General features: G+C 37.6%; 1 protein-coding gene across 1 annotated transcript in view; it reads left to right on the top strand.

Moving 5' to 3' along the window:
* SUGCT (succinyl-CoA:glutarate-CoA transferase) overlaps positions 1-27,595 on the top strand; it is a 723,725-nt gene that overhangs the window by 615,500 nt on the left and 80,630 nt on the right. Inside the window, exon 13 of the mRNA XM_063115110.1 lies at positions 16,338-16,401. Within this exon, the coding sequence (XP_062971180.1) occupies positions 16,338-16,401 (64 nt within the window). The remainder of the gene's footprint in view (positions 1-16,337; positions 16,402-27,595) is intronic.

Genomic DNA, 27,595 nt, shown 5'->3' with positions numbered 1-27,595 from the left:
GTGTCTGCAGGGCTGATGACACGTGATTGAATTCTGAGCTGCTGGTAGAAAAAAGTCAGCTAGAATAACAGAAGTATCTGAGAGGGGCTCAGGCCTAACTCGTGACTGGGTTTATGTCTCTGTTTTAGTTTGTATGTATTACTGTCCTACCCCCTTACCCCACACCCTACCTGATTCAAACCAAAATCATACATATGCGACTCAGCCCTTGCTCGCTGTTAAAATCTCTTGGCGTATCCAAAGGGCCATTTGCCCACAAAGTTATCAGTGACTCTGCTCACACTTATCAGTATTATCTCCCCCACCCCTAGTCATGTAGGCTCCTTCCTAAAATAGTTCTCCTTATCACTAGCCCTTGAGCAAACATGCATCTGCCTGCACCAAGCGAAGTATTTCCCCACCAACACAATTCCCATGAAAACCAAACCAAAATGGAAAATGACAACACAGAACCAACTTTGTGCTTTTAAGTCTTAGAAACATGTTAATTATCATAATGGTTCTGTTCTTTTATGAACCTAAGTAGTTTTTTTGGATAGTGAATCCGGTGCCAGGAGGATGTAATGTACAGTGTGCATGCTGTTTCTGTAGCCGCAGGTCTGTCATTTGATTGCTGCTTGTGTGACTATGGTCTCTGGAATGGCTGACATAAAATAAACAAATGATATTGCTTCCTCATGGTAGAGGACTGAGGAATTGTCGCATGTATCAACTGCTATTCTGCTTTGTGGCTGTTCAGATATCATGCATGCCATAACATCATTTCCTGTGTGGTTTCTTGGTGCTGGAAATCTTTCCTGGTTAAACTTATATCACACTGTATCAAGGGTGATAACGAGTCTTAAACATATTTGGCATGCATGGCTTTATTAAGGAAGAAACTGCTAAGGGAACAGATGTTAATACTTTGTTACATCCTGTTGTCCTTCATATTCCTGTGGACTTACTAAGGGAAAGCTTTACTATGCCATGGAAGGAGACACCTTATTGCAATTAGAGCCCAAAGGAGATTTAAGGTGAATAGCATTTACAACACAGTACCATAAAGGAGATGGAGAGGAAGGCCTCCATAAAATCTTACTTGCATCTTAACTATACCTGACCTTCTTAGGCTACACCAGCAGAAGAAATAACAGATTGCTAATGGCAATCATTTGGAATATTCGCTGTCCCCAGTGACTCTTCCTCCTTATGTCTGTGCTACATCCAGGGCAGGAACACTAGAATCTTATCATAGTGGGAAGTGGTACTGAACACTTGTTGCCTAGTGTGGTAGACAGATCGTAGGTGCTACCATCAGATAGACACATTTTTCCCCTATTTATGATATTACTCAAGTCGTTTTACCTCCCCAAATCTGTGTTTTCCTCTATAAAATAGAGATCATTGCATCTATTTTGCTGGGTCTTGGTCTACATGAAATAAGCCAGGGCATACAAATTGCCCTAGAGTACAGGTACCGAGCACTACTCTCTTGTAACCGCCCAGTCCCTTCTTTCCATTCATGCTGGTTAGACTGTCCGGTCCTGACATGCCACTTAGAAAACTGCCCACTCAGAGAGTCCACATACACTTTTTTTTGTTGTTGTTATGTTGTGTTTTTGTCCAACTGACATTTTTCTCCCCACACTCTTTTATTAGTTTGGTCCCCCTGAAAGAACAGAGTGGTTGGCAGTGATCCATATTTAAGGATGATTTCTTGATCAACAAATAAATGTTAATAAGAAAAATGTTTACTTCAATGGCTTCTGAAAAGTATCAAGAATTATTTCACTAAATAAAGTAGATAGCTTCTGCCTCTTAGACTGGACTCCCAAATCCTTACCTAGAATCTTCAGTCTCTGGGGAAGAGAGAACTAAGTCCAGTCAGAAAGATGATACATTTCTAACCTCCTGTCTCACAATTTTCCCACTGGGCAACTGGAGAATTCCTAAGAATGACAGAGTTGTTTGGTTCTTTCATAGTGAAGACAGCACACACAGTCACCCTGCTGACCACCTCTTGGAATGGTTTCTTTCATAGGGCTTTGCAGGCCCCTTTTCTGGAGGGGAAAGAATACTTTCTCAACATTCACAAAAGTTTGTAGCAACTAGTTCTGGGGTAATTTAATTAAAGTTTCTGCTGCCAAGGAGGATTGAATTAAAGATGTAAGTCTGGACTTCTAATATCCTGACTTTAAAGTCCATAAATCACCTTTATAGTTCACTGGATTCTATTGTATTTCCTCTTTTGTTTAATAGTTATTTATTTTTTTAAATTTCCTGGGCTAATTAATCCTGGGAAAGGCTTTAGCACCAAATTAAGCCTCAAAAATGTAGCTTAAAGAGGATATAATGATATCCAGAGGACCTCTGTTTCTGACAATATGGAGGACTACGTGACCAGAGAAATAGTAATGGTACGAAAATGATTAGAAAACATGTATGCAGAGAACCAGCATTTGCTAATACCCTTTAGCTTATAACTGGAATTTTCTGAGTCATAAGAAATGGGGTGGAACAAAAATCCTAAAGCCCACGCTGAATGGGAGATCAAATAGAAACTTCAGACTAGAGCTGGACATCTAAAAGTAGGAATTCTCAAGTGGGTGAACTAGGTGAAAAACAAAACAAAACAAAATAGAAGAGCAAATTTTAAAACCTGCACTGAAGACTGAAGAGGAAAATAGTAGAGATTCTGGCCTGTTTTGATTTGGGCTTTTGCAGGAGAGATATAATATAAAATGTCCCATGGGATGTCCTAGCAATAAACCTACTGTCCTGCATATAGGGGAGGAATTAATTCCACTTGGGGGCCCCAAAATCCCAAGCAGAAAATTTAATTTAATGTTCATTCCATTTTGGTGGTACCTCTGAGCATTTGTAAAAAAGAAAATGCAAGCTATCTCAGATAAAGCACAACTATAGTGCAGACAGATTGATGGCAGATTAGAACAGTGGAATTTATGATCTGGTATAAAGATGTGAATAAACTAATTTGAATTCAGACCAGATAGACAGAGATAGCAAATATAAGCCATGTAGAAACATACTCATATAGCGTGGTTAAGTCCAATATATAGCTAATATATGTCTAATATGTAGCTAATATACATCTAATATATATCTAGTTGGAGTTCTGGAGGAAGCGAGAGAGAACAGGTAGAGGCAATATTTGAAAATGGTCAAAAATTTTCCAGAACTTTTGAACACATAATTCCTCAGATTCAGGAAGTCCTGAAGACTAAATAAATTAAATAAAAATTAAATAGATTATATAAAAAGCAATTGAGGTCTAGACTGATGATGGTTAAACTGTAGAAAACCAAAGACATACAAAAAGATTTTTAAACCAGCCAGAGGAAAAAAATACATATTCCCATCAAAGTAATGACAGTTAGACTTAATGGCTGTTCTTGAGAGCCACAATGAGAATCAGAAGACTGGAATATCATCAATGTGCCAACAGAAAATAACTGTTAGTTTAGAATCATATGGTCAGCACAACTGTCCTTCAGAGTGGAGGCAAAATAAAGTAACTTCCAGGAAGATAAAAACTGAAAGAATTTACTATGAACAGATGACAGAGGAAATTCTGAAGAACACTCCACAGGAGGAAGGAATATAACCACTGAAGGAAGACCTAAGACAAAAAAAAATTGTGAGCAAAAATTATGGTAAACATAAAGTGAGATAAAAACTGTTGATTTTGAAAAACAGTACTGATCATTTCTAATTTTTTTAATTAAAAAAGAGAGAACTGAAATAGTAAACACAGTAGCATGTGGCTGTGGTTTCCAAACAGGATGCTGAGGTGCCCAAGGCATCCCAGCAAATCCATGGGCACTGTGGGGCGTTTCTGTCTTCTAGAGAAACAGCAACATGGTTCAACACAGCTCAAGGTAGCTCACGGCTTCAACATGGAACCCGCCACATTCCATTTGATGACATATTTTTATTAAACTGTGTTTTCGGGTGGATGTTGCTATGAAAACAGCAAGTACCAAGCAAAAGTCAATAGGATACAAGAAATGAGTATGGAAGTATCTAATTTTATTCCAAGATTTAAGAAGTTGTGTAGTGCCTAACAAGTGCACATGTGTTATTAGAAAGTAATTATGGTTATTTAAGAATGTAATAAAAATATACTTTTTTCTTTTATGTCTATTACTTTTTTCAAATGATTACTAGGTTATTAGGTCATAAATACTTATTAAGTTGGTTTCACCTAATTACATAATAAACAAAACTAAATTATTAATACACAAAGCAAAGGTTTTTCTTTTTGCCTAGAGGCACTGTGAAAAAATTACAGAGACTCTGAGAATACCAGGAATCAGGAATGTTTGGAAACATCTGGCATATGAATTGGTAGGGGAATAACTGGATAGGTATTGATCACATTTTTATTTTGTTAAGTTAAACATGCATGTTAAAATTTCTGGAGCAAAGGAATAGAAAAGGATAGAGTGTATGTCTTCCAAACTAGTAAATGTGGGCAAAATTGAATGTGGGAGAACAATCTCAATCAATCTCAAACAAAGCAAGGTTTTTGTTTTTGTTTTGGTTTTTTTATTGCAGGCCAAAGTCAGGCAGTAACTACCAATAATCTTAATTCATGTAAATACAGTAAATTCTCAAGTTAAAAGACAAAGATATATAAGAAGATAAATACTGCAATTTTCTGTTTTCAAAAGACATACCTAAAACTTAAAACTTAGGGAGCTTTAGTGTATAGGTACAAAATGATATATGAAGAAAATACAAACCAAAGTTAAGCTAGTATAGCTTTAGTAATGTTAGACACTGCAGACTTTAAAACAAGTTACTGTACAAGTCACCTCATAGCAATAAAAATTTTAATTCACTAGAAAGATACGGTTATTCTAAAATTGTATAAGTAGCGAACAATTTTAAGAATAATTTTGACAACTTAATGGAGTGGTAAAATTCCTAGAAAACTGGGTTTTTAAAACTTACTCAAAAAGAAAGAGAAAATCTGAATTGCCCTATACCCATTAAAAGAATAAGTTAATAATTAAAAACATTTTCACTAACAAAGTACCTGTTCCAGATAGTTTGAAGGTGAGTTTCCACTGGCTATATTGAAGGACCAGATAATTCTAATCTTACACACTTTCAGAAAATAAGAAAAAAAAAGGATTACTCTAACTCACTTTATGAAGTAAAGTTATTCTTGATACTAAAACCAAATAAGGGCAGTACAGGAAAGGAAAATTACAGGCCAGTGTCATTCATGGAAATGGTTGCAAGAAACTTTTAAACAAAACATTAGCAAACAATGTCAAGTATTAATTTGTTCTTGAAAGGTAAGTTTGGTTAAACATTAGAAAATTTGAGGCTGGCTGGTTAGTTCCCTCGGTTAAAATGTGGTGCTGATAACACCAAGGTTAAGGGTTCAAAAAAAGAAAGTTTATTAATTCCTCATGATAACAGATAAAGAGAAAAATTATATTATCCTCTCAACATATGGATAAAAAGCATTTGCTAAAAGTAAATGTCTATGATAAAAGTGCTCATCAAACTAGGAATAGATTCTTTAACTTGATAAATTGTGCCTACAATACCTTGGCACAAACTTATTTAGTGATGAAACATTAAGTATGTTTCCTTTAAAATTAAGAACAAAGGCTGGCTGGCTAGCTTAGTTGGTTAAAGCTTGGTGTTCTAACACGCAGGTCAAGTGTCTGGCCAGCCTTCCAAAAAAAAAAAAAAAAAACGAGTTGTAAAATTAAGAACAAGATAAAAATGTTTTCTACCAGCACTGTATTGATGAATATGTTGGTGGTCTTAGCCAACAATACAGTGAGAAAGCAAAATAAAAGGTATTACAATTGGAAAGGAGAAACAAAACTGTAATTATTTAGATGATATAATTAATTTTATAGAAATCCCATTAGAATCTGCAAATGAGTTATTAATAAGAGTGTTTGCTAGATATAAAATCAAAATTTTAAAGTTAATTTTATTTCTATATGCTAGCAATATACAAGTCTTATTTAAAATTAAAAAATCATCCATTTTTTAGCAGTTAAAATGTGCTGTTTTTGTTAGGGATAAATCTAATGAAAAATACATAAAACCTTTATGGAAAATGCTAACAGTTTAAAAAATATTAAAAATGACTTAAATAAATAGAAATTATTAAAGAAAATGTTTAATGGTAGTAAGATAATATTATAAGGAAATTATTTCTGCCCACTAGGGTTTTCCTGGAACTTGACAGGCTGACTTTAAAATTTATAGGGAAGAGTAAAGGGCCAAGAACCCCTGAAAACAAGGATAAGGCAGAGATCTTGCCAATGAAATGACAGTACTTACCGCAAAGCTGCCATGATTTAGTCAGGGTGGTACTGGCAATGAAGTAGACAATTACACCCATAGGACAGAACAAGGGGCCCAGAAACAACCTCAGCACGTATAGAAGTGATATGCAACAGAGTTGGTATTGCAGATTCATGAGGAAGGGAGGACTGCTCAAAAATTACTCTGGGGTAAATGGAATCGAATCCCCTCCACATCATACACAAAATTTAATGCCAGGCTTTTAAAAACAAAATATGGAAGACCAACATTTTTTAAAAAAAAGAATAAAACTTTATTTTGAGATTCACAAGCAGTTGTAAGAATAAGTGGGAGCTAAAAAAATAAACAAAAAAAGAAAGAAAGATACAACAATCACAATAATACGTCGAACTTTCGAAAGGAGAGAACAGAACTGAGAAGAACAGAGGTGGGAAAGGAGGAGGGGGGTGGGGAGGTCAGTGAGAAATTGGTAAAGGGTCATGAAAATGGTTACATTGTATAATGTTGAGTACACTAATTATCCTCAGTTAAGCATCACATATGGCACACAAGTATTGATATTCAACTCTGTACTCCACAGATACGTACAATCAACTGTGTTTCAATAAAACATAAATAAATAAAAACAGTACTTTTACAAGAGCACAACAAAAAGAAAGAAAGAAAGAATACAGAGATATCTCATGTACCCATTACCCAGTTCTCCGGTAGTAACATCTTATAAAAAAATCATCTTACAGTATCGCAAGCAGGATATTGAAATTGGTATAGCCAAGATAAAGACCAGTTCCATTACCCCAAAGATCCCTCCAGCTCCCCTTTCCTAGTCACGCACCCCCCCTTCTGTTCCCATCTCTCCTCTAATTTACAGTGACCACTAATCTGTCCTTTATTTTTAGAGTTCTGTCATTCCAAGAATGCTGTGTAAAAGGAATCATACACTATGTAACGTTTTGGAATTGCCTTTTCACACAACATAATTCCCTTGAGATTCATGCAGGTTGTTGTGTGAATCAATAGTTTGTTCATTTTTATTGCTGAGGAATATTCCATAATATGGTTGTACCATGGTTTGCTTAATGATTCACCAGTTGAAAGACAGCTGATCATTTCTAGTTTTTGCTATTACAAATAAAGCTGCTATGAATACTCATGTGCGGGTTTCTGTATGAAGATAACTTTTTATTTATTTGGATAAATACTCAGGAGTGCAGTTGCTGGGTCATATGCAGTTGCATGTTTAATTTTTTATGAAACTGCCAAACTGTTTTCCAGAGTGGATGTAGGTAGCATTTTACGTTTTCACCAGAAATGTATGAGTGATACAATTTCTCCTCTTCAGCATTAGATATCACTTTTAAAAATTTTAGCCATTGTGACAGGTGTTTTGTGGATTTAATTTGTATCTCCCTAATGGTTAATTATATTTAACGTCTTTTCATGTGCTTATTTGCCATCCGTATATCTTCTGTGGTGAAATGTCTGTTTATGGCTTTTGCCTATTTTCTAATTGGACTGTTTGTTTATGTACTGATAAGTTGTAAGAGTTCTTTTTATCTATGCTAGATACTAGTCCTTCATAGATACATCGTTTGCAATATTTCTCCCAGTCTTCAGCTTGTCTTTTTATCCCTGTTAAGGGGGAGTAATCTTTTGCAGAGCAATCCCAAATATTTTTTCTGTTTCTTTTCCTAAAATTTTAATTTTTTAATCGTACATCTAATTTCACCATCCATTTTGAGTTAATTTTTGTATGAGGTGTGAGATTTAGGTCAGGGCTCTTTTTTTCCCTCCCAATTGTTTCAGTACCATTTCTTGAGAAGGCTCTCCTTCTACTATTGCATTTGTACCTTTGTCAAGAATCATTTGATTATTTGTACGCATTTGTGTGGTTCTATTTCTGAGTTCTCTATTATGTTTCATTTATTTACGTGTCTATCCCTCTGCCAATACCGTGTTCTCTTAGTAGCTACCTAGTATACAGCAGCTACATAGTATATGTTAATATCAAGTAGAGTGATTCTCTCTCACTTTATTCTTATCTTCAAGATTGTTTAAGCCATTTTTAGGTCTATGCTTTCCACATAAATTTCAAAATAAGCTTTTTTTTTCATGTCTACAAAAAACTTTGCTGGGATTTTTTAAGAATTGTATTAAACCTATACATTTAGGGAGAATTGGCATCTTTACTATGTTGAGTCTTCCAATCCATGAATATGGTATAGTTTTTTCTTTCTTTCTTTCTTTATTTAGGTCTTCTTTGATTTCTCTCATTCTCTCATCAGCATTTTCTAATTTCTGGCATGCAGAGTCTGTAGATGTTTTGTTAAGATTTATCTAAGTATTTTATTTTCTTTGTAGTGGTTGTTAATAGTATTGTTTTTAATTTGGGTTTTCACACATTCATTGTTGGTATACAGAAATGCTATTGATCTTCATATGTTGGTCTTTTGTCCTGTGACATTGAAAAAGTCATTTTTTGGTTCTAGGAGTATTTTGTATATTTTGGGGGATTTTTTAAGTGGACAATCATGTCATCTGTATGATTTTTTCCCTGTTTATCTTGTTTTCTTTTCCTGTGTTTCTTTTTATATTTCTTCCTTTTATTTATATTTATTTATTCTTTTATATTTTTCTTTCCAATCTGTATACTTTTTCTGCTTTTTATTTTTTTCTTGACTTATTGCAGCAGCTATAACTTCTAGTAATATGTTAAATGAGAGGGTGAGAGCAGACATCCTTGCTTGTTCTCAATCTTAGAGCAAAAACTTAGTCTTTCACCATTTAGTATGATGTTAGCTTTAGGGTTTTTTTTATAGATGCTCTTTGTCTAGTTGAGGTTATTTCCCTTAATCCCTAACTTGCTGTAAGCTTTTATTATGAATGGGCCAATGTCTAGACCTTTTGTAAGAAAATTTAGGAGAAAATATTTACCATCTAAGAACACAGAAGAATTTTAAAAATATGTCATAAAAAGTATAGAACATGAAGAAAAGCTTCAGTATGTTTTAGAATACTAAAATTAAGAATTTTGTTCATCAAAACATACCACAAAGTGAGTGAGAAATAAAACCATAATATTTTCGATTTTGATATTTTTATGTTCCAATAAAGGATTTGTATTGAAAATATGTGAAGAACTCTTATAAATTAATGAGAAAAATTGAATCAAGCCAGTAGAAAAACATGTAAATGACTTCTTGAGCAAGGATTTTATTGAGGAAGAAATTTAAATGGTTATTAAACAGAAAAAATATACTCAACCTCATTGATAATCAATGAAATGCAAGTTGAAGCTTCAGTAAGATACCATTTCAAGTGATCAGATTGGCAAAATCTAAAACTCTGATAATATTATGTTTTGCTGAGGATGTAAAGCAACTGAACACAGTATTCACTGCTGGTGGGAATGGTTGGTAAACCATTTAGGAAAATAATTTGTCATTACTTAACAAGCTGAATATACATAATCCCTGGTGTCATAGCAATTCTAGCTCTAGGTAAAAGCCCTAGAGAAACTGTTGCGTGTAGAGATGGGTTAACACGGGCATTGTTTGCCATAGTAAAATAACTGGAAATGACATAAGAGCAGAGTGGGTTAGTAAATTATGCTGTATTTATCCAATGGCATGCTCACACTAATGGCCATGATTGGCCCATGGCCACCTACTTCAAAATGGGTGAGTCTCAGAAACAATGTTAAGAGAAAAAGCAAGTCAGAGAAGAATACATAGGCATGATTTCACTGAAATAAATGTTATAAATGAGTGAAATTATGCAATAAATTGTTGGAGATATACACATTTGTAGTACAAGTATTTGAGAAAAGTAAGGAAATGGTTAACAAAATTAAGTAGAGTGATTATTTGGGAGTGAAGGAAGGAGGGATGGGGGTATACTTGGGACTTTAACGTAGGTGTTGGGTGCATGGTGTTCATTTTATAGTATTCACTAAACTATACATATATGTTATAACACTTCTTTACATGACTAATATTCATAATTTTTTAAATTATAAGAAGGAGGGAAAAGAGTATGTATGTTATGTCAGTATCGGGAGAATAAAGTTTAGTTACAGTAATTATTTCATAGGTGTCCGAAAACCAAAAACATCAGCTTTTAAATCTGATTTCCATTATCTAACTTAGGGGCCTACATGTCAATTTTTTTTCATGAGTTTATTTTTGCATTTTTTGTGAGCACGATTTTCAGAAACAGTGGGATTAACTTTTTAATGTATTAATTGTAAGTTTTGCCTTCAGTTATGTAACTTTTCAAGTATTATTCCAAGGCTCTTTTTCTATTATGCTTTGAATGAATAAATTGATAAAAAGGACGATACAGTACGCTAACTTTTTTTTGTAAGATATTATCGTAAGATATTTTGCATGTTTGGAAATGGTTATCTGAGTTTTCCTAATGAAGAATGCTGTGATTATTTTCTTCAAGCATGGTAGTTCACTTTGCATGTATAAATGCATATGCCCACTGTTTCTGCCGAATTCAAAGTCACCCTTTTTGATTGTTTCCTGCTAGTAATAGCAGTCCTTATAGCAGTTCTCAGCATGTCCTCTGGAATGTCTTCAGATGAGTGCAGTATCTACGACAGAGTCAAGATCAGCTGGAAGCTGCTTTAGGAAACTGATGGAATTTCAAGGCAACACTGGAACTTGGTAACTAAGTTCCTAAAAGTGAAAATATTTTGGAAATCCAGTAAAATAGTTTTGTATCTAGAGAACTCTAGGGATTTATTAAAAACTTATAACTAAGTTCCTAAAAATGAAAATGTTTTGGAAATCCAGTAAAACAGTTTTGTGTCTAGAGAACTCTAGGGATTTATTAAAAACTTAGAATAAAGAGTACTCTCCCCCCATGCCTATGAAAAAGTAAAACCAGAAGGAACCGCCCAGTACTTAGTTAATTCAATATAATTCAAAAATTCAATAAATATTTATTGAGCATCTACCAGGTAGTGCCAGATAATGTTCGTGACACTGGGCACACAGCAGGGAACAAAACAGATATTATTATGTAACAAAAACAAATCAGTAGTTACCGTCTCACTCCGAAGTCTCCCCTGCAGGACTGTAGGCTTCTGGACGGCAAGGACCTCACTCGTTCCGTGACCGGGTATTTCCTCAGCACCTCACAATGCCTGGCACGTTACTATGTATTTGGTCCTTATTACCAGTTATCAATCATCACTGTTAGTACATTTAGTGTATGTTTGTTCCATGAGTGAATGCGCCCCAGAGCTACACAGCCGTGCCTGATGCAGCCCGAGTTTGAACCCAGCCTGCCGGTGACAGTGAACACGGCCGGTGACAATGAACACGGCTGCAGTTTCTTGTGGGCGCCCTTGTGTGCTTTACCCTCATCCCCACAGCTCCTTGCTTAGGAACTGGTTCTATCATCTGTTGACTGATGGGGATTTTGAGCCTGAGAGTACTTAAGTTCCCTGCCTAAGGTCACCCCCTGGGTCTGTCCCCTGTAAAACCTGAGCTGGTCTGGGCCAAAATCCTTCCTCTTTTCACAGCCTTGCGTCTGTGGTGCCAGAGTATCCTTGGCTACCATGAGGCAACAGCTCAGTTTATTAACTAATTGGACCACATGGTGCCAAGTGATTTGTTTTGCTGATTTTCTTACCCCACTGAATTGACTAATTTGTTTTACAAAATTAACCACATCAACTAGTCATTTTAATGGTAAATCCAATTATGCTTGTCCATTTTTTTTCTCTGACTCTCTTCAACTGCCAGGAACCTGGCTAAACGCTGAGGGTCAGACACACACAAGTTATAATCCTAGTTTAGCCACTTACTAATTGTGAGATCGTGGGCAAGTACATAGCCTCTTTAGGCTTCTATTACCTTATCAGTAGAAATAAAGATGGTAATAATTCCTACCCAGTCTAGTTAATGAGAGGATGACATGAAACAACTCTAACGCAATGGTTGTTATTACATTTACCATTCTTATTGTTAACCTTAACATTTAGTTTCAATATCATTTTTTCCCTCTGTTCTTTAATTACCTCCTTGACCTAGGTCATTTAACTTGCTCCTTACTGCATGTTGTTCCTTTAAGCTCCTTATTGGAGCTTGATCTGTGTTATAAAAATTGGGCTCAGGTCCCTTATTCCCTACCCTCTCTTCTAATTGCAGGGACTTTTAGTACAAGTTCATTCATCTTTTTACTGTCAGCCCCTTCATTGTGTCTAGCATATAAGTGCTCTATGGTGTTTGTTGAATTGATTGAAAAGGCTATATCACTATTCACAGTGAATGGAGAGGTCACTTCTCTATTGCGCATCCTGCTAATGCCATTGATGGTATTGCCTTGACTTTGATCTGTGTATGTCATTTAGAGTTGGCACTCTGTCAATCTCTTTTCATTTGAATATGCCTTATTACTTCTATTCTTGACCTAGATCTCTTGCTTTCCTTAAAGAGTTTCACTGTCTTTATAGAGGGCATCAATTTTTATTTTTTGCACTTTTTTTTGGTCTTGCTGATGCTGTATTACAGACTTTTTCTTCTGCCATTCCTGCCATATGACTTTATAAAAAGACGTTCTTACTTTCACTTACATTTTTATTTCCCACGTCACTTTAAGGTATACATTTTACTCTTTCCACCCATCATTAACACATTACCATTTGAGTCTCATTAGGCTGTCAATCTGTAAAACTCTTGAGGAAGAAAGAGAGACCTTATTTAAATAGGCCTGATACGTTGCTAAAGAGGATGGTGTACTGTCTACAATTCTATTCTTGTCAAGAATAGGCTTTTGAAATTTCAAGGAGAAGAAATGAAATTTAGAAGAGCTACCAAACCAGGAAAGATCTAGGAAAGATAAAATACATAAAAATAGGGAGAAAATGGTAAAATCCAAAGACATCACTAAACGGAAAAAATTCACTACAAGGAAGGTCCCTGCCTTGTTTTGAAATAACTAATATATAGTAAAGAATGCCCTGAATGGTCCAATGGAGATTCAAGGCATGAAATTTTCCTTAAGGAAAAATTATAGTTGAAGGTCCCTGAAGATTGGGCCCTCAGTCCATTGATAGTGGTCAGAAAATGAAACATTTTAAAACTGAATTTCTAGGTTAAGGTGATAGAGATTGGGATGTTGAAGCTGGATGAGAAAAGGAAAAGAGAACATGTAGTATCCACTCCCAAAGAAATGCTGTGCAAGTACAGTACGCGGTAGTTCCTCTATTTCCAGTGAAGATTAGAGGAGACACTATGCCTGAAGGGAAGCCGCAGAGATTTATGTTAGAATTTAGACAGACTTCTTGCATTCTGAGATCCTCAAATTTGTTACTAAGAGCAGGATTTGCTCCACAAACAAAGCTGGAGAGTTTTCCAAGATTCTGAGTCATTAGGCAGAGTTTCCAGGGACAGCACTGCTACAGCCCCAGTGGTCTTCTGAGGTAATCTAACCTGATTCACCGAGAAAGCCCATGGAGTACTATGGATGTGAGATTTCACATGATGGTGGCATCCAAGCCGGGGAATAAGTCACCTTTCTGCAGATGGGGACTCAGACCAATCCATTTGCCTCCTGACTGCACAAATGTATAGCAAATGAGAAATTGCAGTTAACTTCCTTCACCAAACATAAAAATTTATATTTTTGCCTAAAACTGAACAGTTTTTAATGCAAAGGAACTGATCAGGTTAAAGTGTGATATTGGAAATATCACATGCAGATAGCAGTTGGGGTGTGGGGGAGAGAAGGAAGTACACTCTGTCAGCTGCTTCCGTGAAAAATTTCAATCAGCTGCTAGATTTTGTTTCACAAAACTTTGACATGTCCCTTGACCTTTACCAACTACCCTTTCAGGTTTGACACTTAACGTTTGCTACATGATTAAAATTCAGCTTTAATTAATTTCAACACTATCGGTTAAGTTATATTTAGCTAAGAACACTCACTTTTGTCTTTTGTGAGTAGCACTGCAGTGTTATTACAAAGAGGTAGTCAGGAGGGCAAGAGATATGGGAAGAGAAGAATGATTCAGTGTGCAGATAATTGTTTCGAGTGAAATTTAGCTCGGTATTTTTGTTCCTGTCCTCAGTAGAACTGAGATTTAGCACCTCCTGTTGGCACTTAGCCCCCACCCCCACATAGAGGGAGCTGTGCTGGGTGGGTGCTGCGAACACGCCACAGCAGAATTAAATTATAGCACAGTTCTAACACTGGTGGGAATTTTCTCTGGCCAGCTCATGAGTACAAACCTGGTGATCCCAAAAGAGAGGCAAGGCATCCCTAGAAAGGCTCTCCATATGGTGTGGCATCACCCTCAGCAAGGGCGGTTGTTTAAAGAGTATCACACAAAAAGTGGTGACCGTTCCCAAAGAAAACAGTAGAAGCCCAAATATGTAGCCATAGCAGAGTTGTAGCTCCAAACTTAAAAAGTCACCTATGAAGTCGTCTTATTGATGATTTACTCCATAGTGTGACCAAAAGACTCACTAGAAGCAAATAAAACCCAGGAAATTCGAGCTCTTTCCCTGAGTTTTCCAAGTAAGAAAACATTTTTATTAGCTTTTTTATTCCATGCTCTTTTGCTCTGTGAGTAGAACATGGTAAGAATGTGGATACGCAGATCTTGCTTTTACCTAAAGCTCAAAATGCTTAGAACCATTACAACTGCCACTCCTTGGGGTGTTTGCATGAAATTGTGCTCTGTAAGTTTACTGTGCTGCTGAAATACTTCTGTCCTTTGGATGCATGTAATTAGAGGCTCTCCACTTGGTAGATAGTGCAGATGAAACTGAATTTATAGGTAAGTTGCCCATCTATGTCTTACTGAGAATTCAGTAATAGATGTTGGGTTATTGTGACAGTATGTTCAGGTAGCCCCCAACTGTTTAAAAGCAAAAAACTTTGTAGCATTTTTATTTGTGTATCACAGAACATTTTGCCTCCAGTAATTCAACACTTATGTTTCAGAATCTGGTTCCATGCCCCCATTTCATCCTCTGTCTATAGTTGGAGAGCACTTGATCTCTGGCAGACTTTGTTTTCCTGCTCACCGCCTGAGAAAAATTCCAGCCTTCCTTTGCCAGGGATTTAAGTAGCTGTGTTTCAGTGGTCAAGTGATTCAGCATCAAGTCACATTTCTCTGGTCAGGCACTAATAGAATGTCCCTGTACTCATAACTGGCCTTAGGTCTTAACCCAGAGCCAAGTCTACCATATGTTCTTGATGGGACACCGAATACCTGTCATGGTTCCACCGCATGAGAACCTAATCAGCCCTGTAGGATGGGCTGTCTGGCTTTTTCCCAGTTGTTTCTTGTTTTTCTAGTCCAGAATACTAGAGTCCTATTTCTGAAATCTGGTCTTATGATTAAGGTCTTACTGCCATTATAAACATCCCTGGTTTCCACCTCCCTGCTCAGGCCTCTGCCCTGGGCCATCTCTGGGCTCTCTGTCAGTTGGCTCTGCTCCTTTGTTTGTCACGGCACCCCGAATCCTCCCACCCCCAGCAGTCGCTGAGACATCTGCACACTCCGATTCACCCTTCCAACTGGATGGACTCCCCACACTTCCACTGAGCAGATTGCCAGGAGCCCATGTGCCACCCGGTGGGCCCCTCTGTCCTGAGTCCTGGTTCCCCCCTCTCCACCCTCCTGCAGTTGACCTTGGCCAAGTCCTGCCACACGGTAGTGTAGGAAGAGGCTAGCTTAGTATTAGAAGAGCATACATAGATGAAAGAGGAATATCATCTGCTGTATTTAGGAACAAGTAATATGTCTACAAGTGGGAGGAAGATTTTACAGAATATGGTTTTCTAGTCCTTGAGTCTTCTAGTCTTACTTGGCTCCACTTGGCATATTATAAAATGAAACATTATTTTTATCTCAAATATTTACTTTCAAATGAAAGTTTGAAACATGCTTATGTTTTTCAGTATCTTTTTTCAGTGTTGACTGAATAGGTGGCTGTCTATATACCTTGAAATTGAAGATACTTTTATTTTATAAATTATTTTTCTCTCTGTTTTTACATTTTAAGGTGTTACACAATGGACTCATTATGGAGATGAAGCATCCAACTGTGGGGAAGATTTCAGTCCCAGGTTTGAAAATTTTGTATTTTTCCTTAATTCGTCCTATATGTTATCTACTACAGCTAGCTACTGATCCCCCAAACAACTTGTCAAGACATTATCCAAACTTATAATTTTGGATAAAAGGGGAACACTAGGACCATACCCACAAGAGTGTGTGCTGGGGCTATGGAATTGTGTCTTAGCTCTAAAGAATGTCCGATTGCCTCACTGACAAAAACTGTTTGTATTTTCTAATTCCATTTTGTGTAATCATGTACTCTCAAAAGTACATCATGTAAGTATCAACAGATAGATAATAATAGATATGGCAGATATTAATGAGAAAGAAAGCCAGGCAAGACAACAGTGGTACCCAAGGAAGACTTCTGGCAGCTCAGGCCAGGGGATTTCCTATCAGAAGCATGGTTGAGGCTATGGAGCTTGGCTTTGCAGTTCAAGAAACTAAATATGTTCAGTAAACCCAAAATAGATTGAAGTTTTGTAAGTTGACTCATACCAGACAAACTCACTAAAGACTGCTGCTTAAGCCAAAATGCCAATGTTTTCATTTCCACAGGGAGTTCTCTTTTCAGTGGCCAGTGCTTCATGCCCACTCTCAGAGCATCCTCTGGGGTAGTTTGTCCAAACTGTAGTGAGAGCTTATGATCAATGCATCGCCCCCTCAGACTTCATTTCTCTAGTGATTGTAATATTATCATTCCTCACATCTGTCTCCCCTACGCATTGCTGGGAAAACACTCCACATTCCTGTTCATCGTGTCCCTACTTTCTAGACTATACACAAACCATGAACTTATTTTATTATTTTCTTCTGACAGAGGACAATGAAATTAGCTAGGACATAACTTTTGTCATTGTTTTCCTGAAACTATTTCCTTGTCACCTTGCTTGCAATTTGGGTATTCCCCATGCTTTCAGTATGAGAAGACTTTGAAAAGCATTTTTGTGTGGAGTTTTTAATTTTTAAATAGTGGAACTGATTTTTCAAATGAAGTCTCGATATCTAAAACAGATCGAAGCAGAGTTTTGCTCATGGGTAGGCCGGCATTCTAATTGTCTAGCTTTCCTCCCCTTACTCCACCATGGTACAGTTGTCTATACATCTCTCCTTGGAACCATGGTCCTAAAGAACAATTCAAGAGCTAGTGATCTAATTTAACACCACATGTTACCAATGAGGTCATGCAGTCATTGGTATCCCCAACAGATTGGAGGAAAGGGTAAGCATCTGAAAGTCAATGCAATTATTAGCATGATAGAGAGGAAAAAGAGAGTCAGTGGCCAACCTAGAATGAGCTCATTAGATGTGACACTCTCTCCACCAGATATGAATTTGCTGACTTTCATGGTAACCAAGTGAAGAATCAATCTCAGGAAGAGGAAAATAATTTTTCAGATTCAGACAGAGGAAGAATATCCCTTTTTCTCACTTTAATTTATAAATGTATTAGGTAGCTATTGTCACAGTAATGCTGTGTAACAAATAACTGCAAAATCCCAGTGGCATTCAAACATAAGCATTTTTTTATTCCATGTATGCAGATCAGCTGGTGGATAGCCGATATAGTTTGGGCTTAGCTGGTGGCTTTGCTTTTAGTTGCAGGTCTGACTGGGCTTAGCTCTTCACTATGGATTGGGCTTAGTTCTGTTCCATGTGCCTTTCAAGTTCTTCTCATCATAATGACTAAGAGCAAGAGGCAAACAGAAGCCACAATGTCACTAAAGATGTTGGTGTAGAACTAGCAAATTCTTCTGCCTACATTCCATTGGCCAAAGCAAGTTTTGGGTTATATCCAAAGGGGTGAGGAAACACGTGTGACCCTTTGTACGATGAACTTCAAGATTACATGGTGAAGGGCCTGGACATAGGGAGCAGTAAGTAATAAGGCCAAAATTTCAATTTACTACAGTAAAATTCTCAGGCCTACCCTGATTTCTTTTATCTCCCTTTGGAAAATTCTATTTTTGTTTCTTTAATTTCTATAGGGTTTAGGCATCTTTTTGATATGGCTATATTATTGACTTACCTTATATTCTTTCTATAGAATTATCAATATGAGAATTCTCAGATTTGAGGTGAAATGGGCATGTCTGGATTATTTTTGGAATTTGAATCTGAGTGTTTCTTGAAGGCAGTACATCTGGACTCCCCATGAAAGGGGAATGACAATTCTGCGTGTAGATGTCCATCCAGTAGGAAGCCAATTAGACAAGGCACAAGATGTTAAATGAAAAGGGAATTTATCAGTAATTAAATTTAAAATTATTCTATGGACTACACCTTTCATTGATTTTATTTGCCTATGGTAGTTCTACCTTTCTTTGTGAGGGACGTCCCCCTGGAGGCCTCACAAACGCTGTAGCTGCCACTCGGATCTTCCCACAGTGCCACAGTGAGGCAAGGCTGCTGGAGCAGCAAATGCAGGGTGGAGTCAACAGTGACTTCAGGCTACACTTTCTTCTCATTACCCAGTGGAGACACATTTTGGATTCACTAAATGTAGTTCTACAGATTTACATAAAAATATACGTGTACGTCAAAAAAGTTCATGGAAGGATTTGTATTATCTTTCAATTCCATTTTCCATGAACTTTCTGAAGTACCCTCCTATATGCATCTTCACATTCACAGTAAAAATCCTTATTAACATTACTTAATCTTATTTATTTATATTCCCTTTGTTATTGGTGAACTTCTTGTGACCTGTGCTAAATTTTCAATATGTTGCACTAGTTTGCCTAAAGCATTTTCTATTATTTTAGTCATTACTAGAAACCTGTCTCTTGAAGAACAGTAATAATTCTTATGTATATTTGTAGCGCCTTCTTTAGAGATGTATAAATCCACGTAGCATTCCCTCAGATTAGAGCTCCTGTATAGGAGCTAGTTTGTTAATACGTTTAAGGTACTGGTCAACCAATGTTCAATGTACTTTGAACAGGTATAGGAAATTATTGAACTCTTCAAAATCCCTTTTGGCTACTTAAATAAAATAATTATCTTAAACCATTCAATACATTGTTTCAATATTGTAATCATTAGCAATATTAAAATACAGCAAGTAGTATGATCAAAATTGTCTTCTTTATTAATTTATATCTTTTGCATATACTGCTTTTTCATATCATTTACTACCACCTCCAAACTAGAGTAAAGAATTAAGAAAGAAATGTCATTTGTGTATATAGATGACATAAAGCATGAAAACTAGTTAATGCTCATGACTTACCTGTAAATATAAATTGTAATTATACTAATACTGTTGTTCTTTATTTCATATATTGCTCATTAAACTACTTTCTTATTTGAGCTTTATTTGAGCCTATTATACAGGTAAAGGTGAAGAGAGACTAAGAAAAATTAACTATTAATGGTAGTATAAACAAGAGCACATTTCACGTCTCTCTGGCAGGCTTACACATTCTGATATTCTAAGAGTCCCCAGTGAGGGGACTAGTCATTAGTTTGAGTTCACAATTGGTTTATTGGCAGAAGTGTCAGCACAGAATGCACAATGTACTAGTTTGCTCATAATTAACTGATACAACCTGGTTGAGTGCTAAAACCTCAAACACATACCCTCCCCCCACAGCCAAACTAACTAAACTTACACTATTTTGTACGCTATGTAAGCTCAGGTGAGAAACCTGCACAGGCCCAGTCCCTCATGGAGCATATGGCTTGCCAGGGAAGGCAGGTGTAAACAGTAAATATGGAAAAGTGGGATGAGTGTTCCGGGGAGAACTGGAAGCCATAGCAGGATGCTCTGGGAGCACAAATCAGGGACACCTCACCTGGTGTGGGGCTGAGGAAAGGTTTCCCTGAGAATGAAACGTAAGCAGACAAACGTAAACAGTGTGAGTGCATGGCACGCTGCAGATGCTGAGCAAGTGCTCAGATGGAGAAGGTGGGAGGGGACAGGCTCACAGTCACCCTGGAGAGGGGGCCGAGGACAGACACATAAGATCTAAAATAGAGGTAATGACCAAGATAAAAACAAATTAAAAATTTTAGAGATGTCTTGCTGAGGTCTCTGAGATTTCTGCTGTCGAGGGATGAAGGTGGGGGCTTGGAAATGGAGCTCAGGTAGGAACCTCAAAGCTGGGTTAGCAGATGTTCTCATGGATTGATTTTAGGGGTAATTTTTGTCTCCACTGAGGGTATTTAGAAACTCATAGTGTCCTGAATTTTAAACTGTGAAATTGATAAAATTTTGTGTTTGTTAATTGCAGAGATGAAAAGGCACATTAAAGTTCATACCACAACATTTCTGCAACAAGAGATGGGCCATTGTATAAACACCGACTTATTTGTGATTTTAGTGGAAAGAGCTTACATAAGTTATCACATTCCAAAGGACTGCCCGTGTCTACCAAGCCACTCACTATTTGCATTGTCTTGTAGTACGGCTGGCCACTGGCCTGGTAACCAGAGTGGCGCAGGCTATCCTTCCGTGTACCATGGCGGTGCCCAAACAGCGTGGTGCAGAGTTCCAAGCTTCAAAGGATATCACTGGAATAGTGTTTGATGGGTGCCTCTAAAGTTTCTCACCATAGCCTTTTCCAGATCCTTCCCTGTAAATGTGTGCTGTGGTCATTTGATTCCAGTGGCACTTCCGGGAAGCGTTTCAGTGGTGAGTGTGTCAGCTGTGGAGGTGAAGCAGTCTCCTACACATGCAAAAGGTTTCTAAATTGAATTTCACTTGCCTGCTGGTCCCTGTGTTTTTTAGAAAGCAGCTCCAAGTCTGTTTAAGTTAAACTTTTCTTAAGTGTTTTCCCCTAGTGTTTTAATACTCACATTTGGATCCTGCAGCGGTTTTAGGGGGTGGCATCAGTTGTAGAAAGCATGGCCACCACTGTGAATTAATGCAGCTCAAACAAAATTAGAGAAATATTGATGTTTGGATTTTAAGTTGGATTTTTAAAAAGTTGAATGATTATCTGACATGTATTTCTGAATGTTTTGCAAGACTTTTTATATATGATTATCTAAAACACCATTCTGGGTTTGAGACAATTATGCTTTCATAAGCTCCTGGAGGGCAAAATGCTATTGTTTAAAGTCTCAGCAGAACCAACTATACCAACTATGTACTTAATAAAATTTTCTGGATGATGATTAGGATAAAAAAAAAAACCTGTTAGATAAAACATAATTTAAAAGATTATTTGTGACAAATTTATGCAGTATGCATTTTTTTTTTTTCATGGCCAGACTGGCTACCTGAGAAAGCTATCTGAAAGAGATTTATTTTACTTATTTAGTTTGTTTTCAGTTTGAAGCACATACATTAAATGGAGTGACCACCTAGTTTTTTCCATGGTTACAAATCTTTCTCGTCTATGCTATACAAGCCTTCACCTTGCCCTGTTACTTTTTGCTTTTTTCTTTTCTTTAGATAGAAAATTAGACAATGTTTCTGAAATCACATATTCTCAAAGTGCAGTTAAATTTCTATAATGGATAAGAGCAATGGGGAAAGCTGTCACAGATCTCACTGGGGAAAAAGAAAAATTAAGAGGAAACAAAGTTTCAGCGTATATCCTTCCATAAAGTCTAAATCTGTTGGTTCTCATAAGAAATTCTAAGTAAAACCAATGTGAGAATGAAAGGTAAGATAAATCATTTCTTCCAGGTAGAAAGGGAATTTCTTCCTTTCAAATGACAACAGGAAAAGTGTGTAAAGTTTTCATGTTGTGTGTAGTGCATAATCTATCTTATAGAAAGAGCATACTCCTTTAGGGACCAGGCTAAGCTGCAAAAAGAGGAAAGAGATGAAAGGAAGGTTCTACGGTCTGTCAACAGGATGAGAGAAAGCTGGCAGAGAAGTGAATTTTCAAATAGACTAGCGATGGTACTTCCCAAAGTCCTCAATTATTTTTAATGTTATTAAACCCCTAACCCATGGCAGGGTACTGAGAGTGAAATCAGTCAACGGATTCGCAGAAGATTTGACATTGAGTGCCTGCAGCCTTCTCTGTGCGTCCCATGGCAGTGAGGAGGGATCGTAGACATTGTTAGTATTCAGTGAGAAATGATAGCTGGTGACTTTCCTTCCTAGGAGAGCAGGGAGGAAGCGGAGGAAGCATGAATCGCATCCCCAGGAATGTCTTTCCATCAGGCACCAGAGAAGCTGGGGAGCCAAGTTACTGTCACTGATATGACTTAGTGGCCTCCATCAAATATTCTTATCTGTACCACAAGGAAGAAATATCTCGTGAGACCTGGGCTTTCGTGCTCAGGGAATTCATGTTCCTGGGAGTTGGGACTGGGAAAAGCCGTCATGAACTCAGTTGTTCCTCTGCAACACGTCCTCATCACCCTAGCCCCTAATGGGTGTCCTGATAAGTGAATATAAGAGACAAGAAACTCCTGTCGCAAACCAGCCCTCAGTTATCAATGAACTTCTGGGGTGCAGAGTAAGTTTTCGCTCCTAGGAAGTGATATTTGTGCTAAAGAATTTTCCTGGGTGAAAATTTAATTGGAAGTATACAGTCTTTGGGATGTTTCAATTATCACTCTGCAAAATGGTCCTTGAGGTTAGAGGTATGTTTGAAATAATTCAGTGACCACTGAATGCGGAACTGAACATAGAAATCAAAGCGAAAGCAAAACAAAAGGCGCAGGAGGAGTGGAAGGCTGAATGATGATAAAGCGTTTTTGTTCTTGTCTCAGGAGGCACATCAGAAATTCTCTGGGATCAGTTATTGAGTCCCTGCTGTACAAGTACTAGCTGCAGCTGACTTTCATTGGGTACCCAAAGAAGTCTTTTTCTGGATCAAATTTAAGTACAACTTTATGATGGGTCTTTACGGAATAAATTAAATTAATTATATGTCATTAGGCATGTAAACTGTTTGAAGAAGTAAAAACAGATACTACATAATAGCTAAATACAAAAGTTTTAAAATGACCTTCTGGTTTGGACTTCCATGTTACAAAGTCAACTTGGATAATCAAGAAATGACATTATCTTTGCCTCCAAGTGGCTTTAGACTGGAACGAGTTGTGTGGCTTTATTGCTGGGCTTATTCACGGTTGGAGAGAGGTCATTTTAGTCCTCTCTGAAAGAGGAGCGGGTTTGCTTTCCTCCAGCATTACCAAGAAGGAAATTTGGTGTATGAACCAGATGACCACTGGGCTGAATTCCGTGGCAAAATTGTTTTCTTTAAATATGAATCCTTAAGATGTCAAGATATATTCCTATTAAGATGATCTAGCCAGAGAAAATCTTAATGGAAAAAGCTATCTTTTTGCAATGTTGCGTTAATATTAAAAAGAGGTGTTGGTGGAGGTGAAGAAAAGTTAGTGAACAAGTTAGATGAAAACCTTCAGATGCCTTAACATAACTGGTGGGCCATGTGCAATATCTCATTTATCATGTTGCCCCCAGACCTTAAGGTTTCTTGGCCATGGAGCTGCGTCTGCGGGCCTCATTGTCTGTCTTCTCAGTGGGAGCAAATATGGTCTTCCGTGTGTCCGCAGTGCATGAGCATCAGCAAAATCCTATCTTTATGTTGGTCATATCCTTATTTGGGTGTGGTGTTAACCATCAGCATGCCTCTGGGTTCATCCTTTGAGTAAGATTAGGATGCCATGGAAGGGAAGGCCTGAGGAGCTCTGAGATTCTTCCCCAATTTGCCTTCATCTGAACATGTGTAAGGCACAAGTCGAACCTATTCAGAACCTTGCGTCTAAGAGCTCTGCATCCGTTGTTAGTTCAAGAAGCCATACAATTTTCGAACAGTCAAGCAAAAACTAATGTTACCTAAATTAAAAATGAAAATGCAGATTAAAACCACATTGAGGTATAATCTCACCCCAGTTAGACTGGCTATTATCAACAAGACAGAAAATAACAAATGCTGGCGAGGATGCAGAGAAAAGGGAACTCTCTTACATTACTGGTGGGAATGTAAATTGGTAGAGCCATTGTGAAAAACTGTTTGGAGGTTCCTCGCAGAACTAAAAATAGGTCTATCTTAGGATCCAGCTATCCCACTACTGGGTATACACCCAAAGGAAATGAAATCGATATGTAAGTGAGACACCTGCACTCCCGTGTTTATCGCAACGCTATTCGCAACAGCCAAGAGATGGAACCAAACTAAATGCCCATCAATAGACGAATGGATTTAAAAAAACTGTGGTATACATATACGTAATGGAACACTATTCAGTTATAAAAATAAATGGTATCCGATCATTTGCAGCAACATGGATGGAACTGGAAACCATCAAGTTAAGTGAAGTAAGCCAGGCACAGAAAGACACATACCACATGGTCTCATTTATATGTTGAATCTAAAAAAAAAAAAGTGGTTCTCATAGAAGTAAAGAGTGTACTTCATACAACTAGAGAAAAGTAGAATAATGAGAAGCTGGGAGGGGAGGGGAGTGGGAGAGAAAAGGGGTGGACTAATGGGTACAACACTTTGCTGTCTACCCTAAGTGAATCATTGTGCAGTGTATGCATGTGTTGAAACAACTCACCATACCCCACAAAAATAAATATAAATATGGTGTATATATGAGCACTTTATATTCTCAATTTATCTCATCTCTAGGACAATTCAGCAAGCCATAAATTATTATGTCCACTTTATAGATTACGTAATGGAGATTTGCTGAATGTTGCTGTACCAACCCAGTGTTAGTGTAGTAATTCAAACCCAGGTCTGAGTATCTCTGAAATCTTTCCTCTTTTCCCTGTTTACTGTTTTCCCCTAAAGTTGAGGCAAAGAGGAAAGTTGAGCCAACTATTGAGTTGTTTACCTCACAACTTTAGTCTCTAATGTAAAGGCTGCTGAATGTATTTTAAATGTTTTGTTTGAAGATCAGCTTGGAAATTTATTTAAATAATGTTTAAATTTCAAGAATTTAAACTTAGATAGAGCCTATTTCCTTTTGGGATTATGTTTGTTTTTTTACAATGTCTGTAATTGTGTTTCTATTAAAAAAAAAAAGCCATCAGAAAATGTTAGGCCATTTTGATATTCTCAAGAGCATGTAAGTGTAAATGCACCAAAACATGTGGATTACATTTCCCTCAAGTTGTACTGTTTTCACACATTAACAGAAATGCAGTTTAGAAGAGGGAAAAAAAGAGAAATGTTAGGATATATATGCAGATTTCAATCATCAAAAGACCCAAGATGTTAAGCTGCCACCTGGACTTATCCAGATTTTTTGTCTTTCACATGATCGGCTTATGGTCCTGGAGGTGTATGAACAAATTTCCTCTTGCTCACTTGGAGCTGGTGTTGTTTCAAAGATAGAGCCTGATTTCCTTCAAGCAACATTAATTAAACTGCAAGCAATGCTGTGTTGGTATAAGAAAGTTGGGATGATTTTTTTCCCCAAGCATGTGGTTGATACTGTGGCCAAAGCAAGAGTTTAAAAATTAATTAGTGACAAAAACTATGTGATTCCACTTACATGAGGTACCTAGAGTATTCAAAGTCATAGACTCAGAAAGTAGCATGGTGGTCGTCAGGGGCTGGGGGGAGAGGAGAATGGGAAGTTAATATGTAATGGGTACAGAGTTTGAGTTTGGGAAGTTGAGAAAGTTCTGGAGTTGAGTGGCAGTGATAGTCACACAACAATATGAATGTACTAAGGCCGAGCCTGTGGCGCACTAGGGAGAGTGCGGCGCTGGGAGCGCGGTGACGCTCCCGCCGCGGGTTCGGATCCCATATAGGAATGGCCGGTGCGAGCGCCGGTCAAGAAAAATACAAAAAAAAAAAAAAAAAAAAAAAAAAAAACAATATGAATGTACTTAATGCCACAGAACTGTATGCTAAAAAATGGCTAAAATCGTAAATATTATGTCACATAATTTTTTTACTACAACAAAAGCATGGTTAGTGAAAACATTAATTAGCTAACTTATGAGATGTTTTGTGTGCATGTGGTCGGTGTGTGTGCTGTGCTACTAGGTAGGGTGGGATGGAGAGCACGTAGACCCAGTCAGGGAGACCTGAGCTCAACACCTGCTCTGCAGTGTACACTAGGAGGTAGCCAGCCTCCGCCATCTCGGTGGCTTCTTATCTCACTGACCAGTGATAATACGTATATGCCAAGTACTCAGCACATGGAAGGAGTAAGTGGAAGCACATTGTAGATAATTAGTAACTCTCAACATCTACAGTAGCCAAGAGTCTTGGGGGAAAATAAAACTAGCCACATTATTAGTTATTTTTCAACCATTAAACATTAAAATAGTCAGGCATGTTTTTCTAAAAAAATACACTAAAATAAATCATTCTTTTGTTTAACAAATGTTTATCTAGTATTTACTCTATGCCAAGTGTTGGCTGACAAAAAGCTCAGTCTAATGGGCATGTGACAGTGACCAGTCTGACGAATTGCAGTGAGCACAGGGAGAGCCTGGGACTGTGGCTGCCAGATGCGTGTGAGGCCACGCTGGCCCCTTTATCTGTTTTCCAACTAGGAGCCCTTGGATAAATACTTCGTACGTAAAGTCAGCGGAGACTATGCAGTGTGAAAGCTGCCTCCAAAAACATCCTTTTTGACAGACCTGCAGGTGGAAATAGTAATTCAGAGATCACAGATGAGACCATAAAAGCCTTGTGTAGGGAAAATTAGAGGAGAACCATGATACAGCACAGCATTTCCAGAGTGTACCCTGGAGGACCCTACAGTTTCTTGATATAGTAACAGTCGTCCCACCGAGAAATAACCCTGTGGTCAAACAACTTTGGGAAACCTGCATTAAACAAAGGTCAATGAATTTTCTGTACCTTGACATTTCTCAGAACCACTGACACTCTAAGCTGTGTTTGAGTGTCTAAGAGGCAGATGATGAATGCCATGTTTTCTTAAGTTATTTGACAGTAGAGCTCCTTTGCCCCCAGCGCTCTTACTAAGATCTTGTGGAAAGTGATTTGTGGGTTACCTCCCTGGGAACTTGTGTCCTTTGGAGCCTCATGAGACAAGTTGCAATGATGGTCGTTTACTGGAGAAATTGGCTAGTTTACACGAACAAAGGGAGAGGACGCCAAATGAGAAAACTGACTGTCCTCTGAGGGTCAGAATGTCTTTGGTCTTTTAGCCCAAGGGACCAAGGGTGCTGAGGGATGTTAGAGCAGGCTCTTTCTTCTATGAGGGCTGAACACTCATGAACACTGGGCAGGAGAGGGTCAGCCAGGAGCACACCCTGGGGTAGCCTGTGTGGCC

This window comes from Cynocephalus volans, chromosome 11 (genome assembly GCF_027409185.1).
Source record: "Cynocephalus volans isolate mCynVol1 chromosome 11, mCynVol1.pri, whole genome shotgun sequence".
Lineage (NCBI taxonomy): Eukaryota > Metazoa > Chordata > Mammalia > Dermoptera > Cynocephalidae > Cynocephalus > Cynocephalus volans.
This window is presented reverse-complemented; position numbering and strand designations above follow the sequence as displayed.